General features: G+C 44.0%; 1 protein-coding gene and 1 long non-coding RNA gene across 10 annotated transcripts; one reads left to right on the forward strand and one right to left on the reverse strand.

The window, feature by feature from the left end:
• Nucleotides 1–386: 386 nt before the first annotated feature.
• Nucleotides 387–1,542, reverse strand: LOC127918722 (uncharacterized). 9 transcript variants are annotated; one of them, XR_008100642.1, is made up of 4 exons: nucleotides 1,406–1,542; nucleotides 1,027–1,373; nucleotides 813–979; nucleotides 387–522 (listed from the first exon to the last, which is right to left on the reverse strand). It is a non-coding gene; the product is annotated as an uncharacterized LOC127918722 (long non-coding RNA). The 9 variants fall into 9 exon arrangements; XR_008100641.1 differs by having other exon boundaries at nucleotides 777–979; XR_008100636.1 differs by having other exon boundaries at nucleotides 390–522; nucleotides 741–979.
• A 3,361-nt stretch (nucleotides 1,543–4,903) lies between these two features.
• On the forward strand, nucleotides 4,904–7,698 carry LOC127918723 (uncharacterized). Its single transcript, XM_052501910.1, has 3 exons — nucleotides 4,904–6,761; nucleotides 6,798–7,229; nucleotides 7,444–7,698. The coding sequence occupies exons 1-3, from the start codon at nucleotides 6,612–6,614 to the stop codon at nucleotides 7,696–7,698; spliced, it is 837 nt and encodes a 278-aa protein (XP_052357870.1). The 5' UTR covers nucleotides 4,904–6,611.
• The last annotated feature ends 4,778 nt before the right edge of the window (nucleotides 7,699–12,476 follow it).

The following is a 12,476-nucleotide window of genomic DNA, read 5'->3' on the forward strand; positions in this document are numbered from 1 at the left end:
ACACATCTTGTCATTGGTCTCCTGTCTCATCTGTCTAGTTGATGTTGAGACATCAGATGGACCCTGATAACATAACAGCCCCCTGCTCCATGATTAGGGGACTGTGCCCTGCTGTCCCCCTTCTGGTTTCTCACTGTCTCCTGTGGTCTGTGTTTTCATTATGTATTGATGGTACTACCTACCCATGTGTGAAGCTGTGTGGGGAGAGACCGTTCTGGACCTGTCTAGAACTGTCTGTCTTTCTCTATCCCGGGGACGAGATGTGGTGAAGTTGAAGACAGGCCTGAAAGAGACAGGCAGCATATCATTTGGGACAGGCCTGAAGGGGAGACAGGCAGCATATCATTCGGGACAGGCCTGAAGGAGACAGGCAGCATATCATTTGGGACAGACAGCATATCATTCGGGACAGGCCTGAAGGAGACAGACAGCATATCATTTGGGACAGGCCTGAAGGAGACAGGCAGCATATCATTTGGGACAGGCCTGAAGGAGACAGGCAGCATATCATTCGGGACAGGCCTGAAGGAGACAGACAGCATATCATTCGGGACAGGCCTGAAGGAGACAGGCAGCATATCATTTGGGACAGGCCTGAAGGAGACAGGCAGCATATCATTCGGGACAGGCCTGAAGGGGAGAGAGACTGCATATCATTTGGGACAGGCCTGAAGGAGACAGGCAGCATATCATTCAGGACAGGCCTGAAGGAGACAGGCGGCATATCATTCGGGACAGACAGCATATCATTCGGGACAGGCCTGAAGGAGACAGACAGCATATCATTTGGGACAGGCCTGAAGGAGACAGACAGCATATCATTTGGGACAGGCCTGAAGGGGAGAGAGACTGCATATCATTCGGGACAGGCCTGAAGGAGACAGGCAGCATATCATTCGGGACAGGCCTGAAGGAGACAGACAGCATATCATTTGGGACAGGCCTGAAGGAGACAGGCAGCATATCATTCGGGACAGGCCTGAAGGGGAGACAGCATATCATTCAGGACAGGCCTGAAGGGGAGACAGCATATCATTCGGGACAGGCCTGAAGGGGAGACAGCATATCATTCAGGACAGGCCTGAAGGGGAGAGAGACACGGCATATCATTTGGGACAGGCCTGAAGGAGACAGACAGCATATCATTTGGGACAGGCCTGAAGGAGACAGGCAGCATATCATTCGGGACAGGCCTGAAAGAGACAGGCAGCATATCATTCGGGACAGGCCTGAAGGAGACAGGCAGCATATCATTCGGGACAGGGCTGAAGGAGACAGACAGCATATCATTTGGGACAGGCCTGAAGGAGACAGACAGCATATCATTCGGGACAGGCCTGAAGGAGACAGGCAGCATATCATTCGGGACAGGCCTGAAGGAGAAGGCATATCATTCGGGACAGACAGCATATCATTTGGGACAGGCCTGAAGGAGACAGGCAGCATATCATTCAGGACAGGACTGTGAAGCATTAACAAGTGACTGTTCTATCCTCTGGGCCACATGATGCAAACCACGTCCAACTAATCCAGAGCTGTTTGGACGAGTGACACAGAAACCAGCCTGGTTACACTGTGCCGTTGCCTAGAGATCACTCACTATACATTGTGGTAGTTGTGTGAAGTTGGCCTTAGTTTAACCAAGCAAACAGGGTTGTAAATAATGTTCATGTTTATGCAGGACTAATTGTTGTCGATGATGTGTCTTTTCCTGTACACTTAGGGCGAGTTTCCCGGACAACAAATCCTGGACTAAAAGGTCTAAATCAATAGATAATCTCCATTTGAAAGTCCAAGATTATTCTTTGTTCGGGAAACCGTCCCTTGAAGACAAAGTAGGTAGCTACTAGCTAGTTAATGAGGTAACACTTGACAGGATGGTTCTACTGTCTGTAGGCCTGAATATCATGGTTATAATTACCACATAAAGGATATGACTCAGTATGTAGACCTAAAGGATATGTAGACCTAAAGGATATGTAGACCTAAAGGATATGTAGACCTAAAGGATATGTAGACCTAAAGGTTGTGCCTGTAACAACTACCTTCACTCTGTCATGACACAACGAACCATTACCCATCAGGCCCCTTTCCCAGACATGCATTTTGCCTCGTCTTGGACTAGAAGGCAAGCTGAATGGAGAATCTCTGTTTGAAAGAGCTTTTTGGTCCAGGGAATCTGCTCATGGTGATATAAATGGGACTTAAATGGGGTGGTTTGCATAGTTTTCTAAGATTTTATAATGTGTATGACCGTGATGAGTCTGTTTCTTTAGCACCGGCATTGAGGCCTATGACGACACCCACCTGTTACCAATAAGCCGAATGTGGATGTTGTATATCCACTATAGTCCCTAGTCTTTCAAAAGTGACATGTTCCACACTACCGTCAATTCTATAATATATGGATATGTTAACACATATAGATATATTTAAATCTGTGTATGGATTTAGGCTGACTAAAGGCACTTTAAAAAAGGAAAATAACTGTTTGCATCAGTTTGTTTTCTAGTTAAAATGTCAGAAAATGGAGAGTGTGTTAAGACGTCACTATACTGTACCATCCTGAAACATAAACGCATTTAGAATGATCAACCCTTTCTATTTGCCATCAGACCCGATCTACTTGTATTTAAGAAGGAGAAAGGGGGTTTTATTTCGGTAGCTAGCTGTGAAGTTAAAGTAGAATAACTATTGATGGCACGAGAGAAACAATCTATGGCAATATTTAATAACGGAGTCATCTGTAGCTCAGTGTACCAGGGTCAACTGTGGTCTTATGACATCACTTCCTGGTCAGATAAAGTAGCCTAGGTTCATTGTAAGATTTAATAATAATAAAAGAATAGCAGTACAAGCTCTATGTTCATGTTCACCTTTCTTCTATATGCAGTGTTGTTGTTTAGCATGATGTCAAGCCTCAAATCATTACGTTTTGATTTTAGATATTTTTGGAAAACAACAGTCACTTTTTGACAAGCTCGGATTCTGTCTCCTTTTTTTTTTTAAGGTGCTTAAATGTGTAACGCAACAAAAGACATAATACACTTACATAGTTTCTTGGATGTAGTGCTTGCTAACAATCCAGGGTTATTTTTTCACGACTGATATCATCTGTTAAGCTCTCACTAAGAACATTAGACATCAGTGATTGGGTGAATGGCTGCTCTCACTATGAACATTAGACATCAGTGATTGGGTGAATGGCTGCTCTCACTAAGAACATTAGACATCAGTGATTGGGTGAATGGCTGCTCTCACTAAGAACATTAGACATCAGTGATTGGGTGAATGGCTGCTCTCACTATGAACATTAGACATCAGTGATTGGGTGAATGGCTGCTCTCACTATGAACATTAGACATCAGTGATTGGGTGAATGGCTGCTCTCACTATAAACATTAGACATCAGTGATTGGGTGAATGGCTGCTCTCACTATGAACATTAGACATCAGTGATTGGGTGAATGGCTGCTCTCACTAAGAACATTAGACATCAGTGATTGGGTGAATGGCTGCTCTCACTAAGAACATTAGACATCAGTGATTGGGTGAATGGCTGCTCTCACTAAGAACATTAGACATCAGTGATTGGGTGAATGGCTGCTCTCACTAAGAACATTAGACATCAGTGATTGGGTGAATGGCTGCTCTCACTAAGAACATTAGACATCAGTGATTGGGTGAATGTCTGCTCTCACTAAGAACATTAGACATCAGTGATTGGGTGAATGGCTGCTCTCACTAAGAACATTAGACATCAGTGATTGGGTTAATGGCTGCTCTCACTAAGAACATTAGACATCAGTGATTGGGTGAATGGCTGCTCTCACTAAGAACATTAGACATCAGTGATTGGGTGAATGGCTGCTCTCACTAAGAACATTAGACATCAGTGATTGGGTGAATGGCTGCTCTCACTAAGAACATTAGACATCAGTGATTGGGTGAATGGCTGCTCTCACTAAGAACATTAGACATCAGTGATTGGGTGAATGGCTGCTCTCACTATGAACATTAGGCATCAGTGATTGGGTGAATGGCTGCTCTCACTATGAACATTAGACATCAGTGATTGGGTGAATGGCTGCTCTCACTAAGAACATTAGGCATCAGTGATTGGGTGAATGGCTGCTCTCACTAAGAACATTAGACATCAGTGATTGGGTGAATGGCTGCTCACTAAGAACATTAGACATCAGTGATTGGGTGAATGGCTGCTCTCACTAAGAACATTAGACATCGATTGGGTGAATGGCTGCTCTCACTAAGAACATTAGACATCAGTGATTGGGTGAATGGCTGCTCTCACTAAGAACATTAGACATCAGTGATTGGGTGAATGGCTGCTCTCACTAAGAACATTAGACATCAGTGATTGGGTGAATGGCTGCTCTCACTAAGAACATTAGACATCAGTGATTGGGTGAATGGCTGCTCTCACTATGAACATTAGACATCAGTGATTGGGTGAATGGCTGCTCTCACTAAGAACATTAGACATCAGTGATTGGGTGAATGGCTGCTCTCACTAAGAACATTAGACATCAGTGATTGGGTGAATGGCTGCTCTCACTATGAACATTAGACATCAGTGATTGGGTGAATGGCTGCTCTCACTATAAACATTAGACATCAGTGATTGGGTGAATGGCTGCTCTCACTAAGAACATTAGACATCAGTGATTGGGTGAATGGCTGCTCTCACTAAGAACATTAGACATCAGTGATTGGGTGAATGGCTGCTCTCACTAAGAACATTAGACATCAGTGATTGGGTGAATGCTGCTCTCACTAAGAACATTAGACATCAGTGATTGGGTGAATGGCTGCTCTCACTAAGAACATTAGACATCAGTGATTGGGTGAATGGCTGCTCTATGAACACATCTGAATGGCTCTCACTAAGAACATTAGACATCAGTGATTGGGTGAATGGCTGCTCTCACTATGAACATTAGGCATCAGTGATTGGGTGAATGGCTGCTCTCACTATAAACATTAGACATCAGTGATTGGGTGAATGGCTGCTCTCACTAAGAACATTAGACATCAGTGATTGGGTGAATGGCTGCTCTCACTAAGTACATTAGACATCAGTGATTGGGTGAATGGCTGCTCTCACTAAGAACATTAGACATCAGTGATTGGGTGAATGGCTGCTCTCACTAAGAACATTAGACATCAGTGATTGGGTGAATGGCTGCTCTCACTAAGAACATTAGACATCAGTGATTGGGTGAATGGCTGCTCTCACTATGAACATTAGACATCAGTGATTGGGTGAATGGCTGCTCTCACTATGAACATTAGACATCAGTGATTGGGTGAATGGCTGCTCTCACTATGAACATTAGACATCAGTGATTGGGTGAATGGCTGCTCTCACTATGAACATTAGACATCAGTGATTGGGTGAATGGCTGCTCTCACTATGAACATTAGACATCAGTGATTGGGTGAATGGCTGCTCTCACTATGAACATTAGACATCAGTGATTGGGTGAATGGCTGCTCTCACTATGAACATTAGACATCAGTGATTGGGTGAATGGCTGCTCTCACTAAGAACATTAGACATCAGTGATTGGGTGAATGGCTGCTCTCACTATGAACATTAGGCATCAGTGATTGGGTGAATGGCTGCTCTCACTAAGAACATTAGACATCAGTGATTGGGTGAATGTCTGCTCTCACTAAGAACATTAGACATCAGTGATTGGGTGAATGGCTGCTCTCACTAAGAACATTAGACATCAGTGATTGGGTGAATGGCTGCTCTCACTAAGAACATTAGACATCAGTGATTGGGTGAATGGCTGCTCTCACTAAGAACATTAGACATCAGTGATTGGGTGAATGTCTGCTCTCACGAAGAACATTAGACATCAGTGATTGGGTGAATGGCTGCAATGCATGAGGTTTTCGTGGTATGTTTGTTTTACACATTTCTACTCCACCACCTAGTTTCACTTTAGTCCTGTAATTAATTATTGGTTCTGTCATACAAGGAAAGGCTTGTGTTGTTTGGTAAAGCAAGAACGTAGAGAAATGCACATTACAATGAGTAATTTAATACTTCAGCTGTTTTTGGTTCCACTTTACTGAAAGCACCCAGGTTAAAACGTGTGATAATGTGTTATTAGCCTGAACCTTTTATAATGTCTTATCAGGCTTTTAAAAATGCTTATCCTGTGTTAATACCTGTGTGTTTTAAACAGACACAATGACCAGAAAGAGCTGGAAATCCAGTCACTATTGGACTTCTTAAATGTGCCATGTTATAAATGTTGAAACATTTGCCTTAATAACTCATTTATTAATAACTTAATAACTTAATGCGTTTTGCTGCACGTCTTCTTTTCAGTTGGTCGTTTATAATATTTGAATATCTTCTCCTTAATTAAAGGGTTCACTATGCAATCCTCTTCCTGATCTGTCTCACTATATTAACCTTCTGCTGCTTATTTTACAGACTGGTCATCTTTTTTTATTTATTCTTGACAATCAGTGTTTTCTTGATACACAAGGTCTGAGTTTCCAAATGGTAGTGTACTACTTTGGACCAGGGCCCAGTGTGGGGGGGGTTATATCACTATATAGGGAATAGAATGCCATTTGGGACGCTACAGAGATCTGAACAGCACAATGACCTGACGGCAGTACGGATAGAGATACAGCACAATGACCTGACGGCAGTACGGATAGAGATACAACACAATGACCTGACGGCAGTACGGATAGAGATACAACACAATGACCTGACAGCAGTACGGATAGAGATACAACACAATGACCTGACGGCAGTACGGATAGAGATACAACACAATGACCTGACGGCAGTACGGATAGAGATACAACACAATGACCTGACGGCAGTACGGATAGAGATACAGCACAATGACCTGACGGCAGTACGGATAGAGATACAACACAATGACCTGACGGCAGTACGGATAGAGATACAGCACAATGACCTGACGGCAGTACGGATAGAGATACAGCACAATGACCTGACGGCAGTACGGATAGAGATACAGCACAATGACCTGACGGCAGTACGGATAGAGATACAGCACAATGACCTGACGGCAGTACGGATAGAGATACAGCACAATGACCTGACGGCAGTACGGATAGAGATACAGCACAATGACCTGACGGCAGTACGGATAGAGATACAACACAATGACCTGACGGCAGTACGGATAGAGATACAACACAATGACCTGACGGCAGTACGGATAGAGATACAGCACAATGACCTGACGGCAGTACGGATAGAGATACAGCACAATGATGACGGCAGTACGGATAGAGATACAGCACAATGACCTGACGGCAGTACGGATAGAGATACAGCACAATGACCTGACGGCAGTACGGATAGAGATACAGCACAATGACCTGACGGCAGTACGGATAGAGATACAGCACAATGACCTGACGGCAGTACGGATAGAGATACAACACAATGACCTGACGGCAGTACGGATAGAGATACAACACAATGACCTGACGGCAGTACGGATAGAGATACAGCACAATGACCTGACGGCAGTACGGATAGAGATACAGCACAATGACCTGACGGCAGTACGGATAGAGATACAGCACAATGACCTGACGGCAGTACGGATAGAGATACAACACAATGACCTGACGGCAGTACGGATAGTGATACACACAATGACCTGACGGCAGTACGGATAGAGATACAGCACAATGACCTGACGGCAGTACGGATAGAGATACAGCACAATGACCTGACGGCAGTACGGATAGAGATACAACACAATGACCTGACGGCAGTACGGATAGAGATACAGCACAATGAACAGCACAATGACCTGACGGCAGTACGGATAGAGATACAGCACAATGACCTGACGGCAGTACGGATAGAGATACAGCACAATGACCTGACGGCAGTACGGATAGAGATACAGCACAATGACCTGACGGCAGTACGGATAGAGATACAGCACAATGACCTGACGGCAGTACGGATAGTGATACAGCACAATGACCTGACGGCAGTACGGATAGAGATACAGCACAATGACCTGACGGCAGTACGGATAGAGATACAACACAATGACCTGACGGCAGTATGGATAGAGATACAGCACAATGACCTGACGGCAGTACGGATAGAGATACAGCACAATGAACACACAATGACCTGACGGCAGTACGGATAGAGATACAACACAATGACCTGACGGCAGTACGGATAGAGATACAACACAATGACCTGACGGCAGTATGGATAGAGATACAACACAATGACCTGACGGCAGTACGGATAGATATACACAATGAACAGCACAATGACCTGACGGCAGTACGGATAGAGATACAACACAATGACCTGACGGCAGTACGGATAGATATACAGCACAATGAACAGCACAATGACCTGACGGCAGTACGGATAGAGATACAACACAATGACCTGACGGCAGTACGGATAGATATACAGCACAATGAACAGCACAATGACCTGACGGCAGTAGGATTTTACACAATGAACAGCACAATGACCTGACGACAGTACGGATAGAGATACAACAAATGAACAGTATGGATAGAGATACAACACAATCTGTACGGATAGATTTTTACCAATCAGTCAATGACCTGAGCAGTCATAGAGATACAACACAATGACCTTACGGAAGGGATACACACAATGACCTGACACATCATACGGATATGATACATTAAATTATCGGATGTATACAACACAATGATCTGAGGCAGTACGGATAGATTACAACACTGGGCAGTCACATAGAGATACAGACAATGACCTGACGGCAGTACGGATAGAGATTTGTGTACATACATTTGATAAAATGACATTGTGTGGATAGAGATGAATGACCTGACGGCAGTACGGATAGAGATACAAAAATGAAATAAGCTCGGCAGTACGGATAGGATACAACACATCACAATGACCTACGGATAGAGATACAACACAATGATCTAGATATACAACACAATGACCTGACGGAGTCTAGAGCATCACGTCTGGATACAACCTCACGTGACTCTGCATCGTAGTAGGTTTTACTGGAATCATGACTTTTTGATGAAAAAAACATTTAAAAATCTGTTTTATTTTTACCAATCATCAGCAGCTCTTTTAAAGGGAGGCATCTACACATCATTATGTACATTAAATGATCTATGTTCATTAAATGGATTATTACACTCTGGCATCACAAAGTGCCTGGCTTTCACAGTCTGGCATCACATTGTCTGGAATGTCAGGACAATGAAAATAAAAGAGATCACGTCTGTGTTGTTTAATGCAGTTCAAATGTAAAGTTCATAAATATGTTCAATTGTAAAGTTCATATGTAAAGTTCATATGTGTTTTTAAGTTCATATGTCATATGTGTTTTAATAAACATACTGGTTTGGTTCAACATTTATTTATGGCATCATACTTCCTGTTAAAGTTAGTTTGGTCAAATGACTTAACTAATCATGTATTAATGAATGGTTAGTAAATAGTCACACACTCAGTCTCAGATGGACCACTAGGCCTCACATCAGGTGTATTCGACTCTGACCCTACGAGGTCCGGAACCTGCTGGTTTTCTGTTCTACCTAATCATTCATTGCAACCACCTGGTGTCCCAGGTCTAAATCGGTCCCTGATTAGAGGGGAACAGTGACTGGTGTCCCAGGTCTAAATCGGTCCCTGATTAGAGGGGAACAGTGACTGGTGTCTCAGGTCTAAATCGGTCCCTGATTAGAGGGGAACAGTGACTGATGTCTCAGGTCTAAATCAGTCTCTGGTTAGAGGTGGAACAGTGACTGGTGTCTCAGGTCTAAATCAGCCCCTTATTAGAGGGGAACAATGACTGGTGTCTCAGGTCTAAATCAGTCCCTTATTAGGGGAGGGGAACAATGACTGGTGTCTCAGGTCTAAATCAGTCCCTTATTAGAGGGGAACAATGACTGGTGTCTCAGGTCTAAATCAGTCCCTTATTAGAGGGGAACAATGACTGGTGTCTCAGGTCTAAATCAGTCCCTTATTAGAGGGGAACAATGACTGGTGTCTCAGGTCTAAATCAGTCTCTGATTAGAGGGGAACAATGTCTTATTAGAGGGAACAATGACTGGTGTCTCAGGAAGAAATGCAGTGGAACTGGCTTCGAGGTCCGGAGTTGAGTTTGAGGGCCCTCTGCACTAGAGATCGGACATTATTTGCCTCATATAAGCAATATGGTGAAGCGTCCACCTAGCCTATCAGAGGGCAGGGTTGTGCTACTACCAGATTGGTTGCACCTGTCAAATCCTCTCAGATCTCCACAAGTGCGTAGTTGTCTCGGGGTCATCTTTGTCAAATCATATTTGCTGCACTCATCTTCAATGTTCCTGCAATGCCTCCTGCTTTGTAATGTGTACTGTACTGTATCACCAACGAGGGGCAGTGTTACACTATATTTGGTCAACATTGGTACCCTCCTTACTCTCTACAAGCTGATTCTCAGAGCCAGACCTGGTTACAGGCCTTCAAGCCGTAGAATCCTCTCCCTATCAACTCCATTACTTCAGGGTGACAGGTTAACAGAAGATTTTGTTTGGCCCTCTCGACGTGTTCCTCTGGTCAACAGTAGTCCACTCTAGGGAATAGGGTGTAATTTGGGACCTGCCGCCGCCGGGCTAAAATTCCAGACCTGTCCCTGTCCCACCTCTGTCACAGATCCGTAGTTTAAGCCTGAGAGAGATGGATTTGACCCCGTTTCCTCCCCACTGGGCAGCAGGGTAGATATTAGGGGAGTGGATTGGGGGTAAACCACATGCTTCTTGTCTTCTGATAAACTGTGTGTATCGCTGCCATGTTGCTTTCACATGTCCAGAACCTCTTCAGATCTACAGGAGGAGCTACGGGTCACGTTGGAATTCATTCAACAGATACCATCTCTCTCTCTGTTTTATTCCACTGTTAGACCCATAAACCTCACAACATTGTCACCTAGCAACAGAGCCCTATATTTTTTGCAATAGGGGAGTGGAAAAAAAAAAAGAAAAGTACACAGTATTTGTGGGGGGCTTGCCTGTTTTGCCTGTTATTTTGTTATTAATATGTGTCACATATCAGTTTGCAAACAATGTAAACAAAATAATAATAATATAGCATTGAGTTACAAACAGGCGGCTCTAAAATGCAGGTGTTTCAGCTCAGTGCTGTCTGTGGTGGTGGGGCAGGCCAGCAGAAAACAGGAGCATTTGCACTGTGATTGGCTCAGCATTGCACCGTGATTGGCTCAGTGTTCTGTCACTCATGGGGAGGCTACTTCACCGGCCTTAGTAAGGGTAGACTTCAAGAATGTGAACCCAAACTCGGAATTGTAAATCTTTTTTTTTCTTTGATGACTAAATTTGCCGATGTAGGACCGTCGCGTACAACAAGGTGAGACCAAAAATGTCTTGTATCCTGCTGCATAAACAATGTGATATGCCAGGGAGATATGGTCAGCCATATCAGATAGGTTTTTTTTTAAGGCAGTAAACGAGGCTGATTGAATTGTTTCGCTGCCGGACAAGGCTCCGCTGATAGCCAGGTGTAGCGGTGGGTAAGGATTCACTCCATGGTGATGGAAAGAAAGCTCTGCTGTTGGGACAGCTTTACGTCGGCCCTAACAGTTTGTCGCCATTATAGTACAATTCATGTATTGTTTAGTGTTGTGTAGTGGCTTTCATCTAAAAAAGAATTGGGGGGAGTTTGCCCCACCAAGTTTACATGCTAAAATGGCCACTGTATATATATTTTTATTTTACTTAACTAGGCAAGTCAGTTAAGAACAAATTCTTATTTTCATTGATGGCCTAGTAACAGTGGCTTAACTGCCTTGTTCAGGGGCAGAATGACAGATTTTTACCGTGTCAGCTCAGGGATTCGATCTTGCAACCTTCTGGTTACTAATCCAACGCTCCGACCACTAGGCTACCTGCCGACCCATATATCATATGATGTGGTTAACTCAACTGTTATGTGAAACACCTATACAGACGGTTTTGTCGTTGAGGAGGAACTGGAGCAAAGCCAAAGGCCATCATATCATCCCTGTTACATCAGCAGACTGAGGAGGAGGGACTGACAGGTGATCTCTGTTACATCAACAGACTGACAGGTGATCTCTGTTACATCAGCAGACTGACAGGTGATGTCTGTTACATCAACAGACTGACAGGTGATCTCTGTTACATCAGCAGACTGACAGGTGATGTCTGTTACATCAGCAGACTGAGGAGGAGGGACTAACAGGTGATCTCTGTTACATCAGCAGACTGAGGAGGAGGGACTAACAGGTGATCTCTGTTACATCAGCAGACTGAGGAGGAGGGACTAACAGGTGATCTCTGTTACATCAGCAGACTGAGGAGGAGGGACTAACAGGTGATCTCTGTCACATCAGCAGACTGAGGAGGAGGGACTAACAGGTGATCTC

This window comes from Oncorhynchus keta, unplaced genomic scaffold, assembly GCF_023373465.1.
Source record: "Oncorhynchus keta strain PuntledgeMale-10-30-2019 unplaced genomic scaffold, Oket_V2 Un_contig_14708_pilon_pilon, whole genome shotgun sequence".
Lineage (NCBI taxonomy): Eukaryota > Metazoa > Chordata > Actinopteri > Salmoniformes > Salmonidae > Oncorhynchus > Oncorhynchus keta.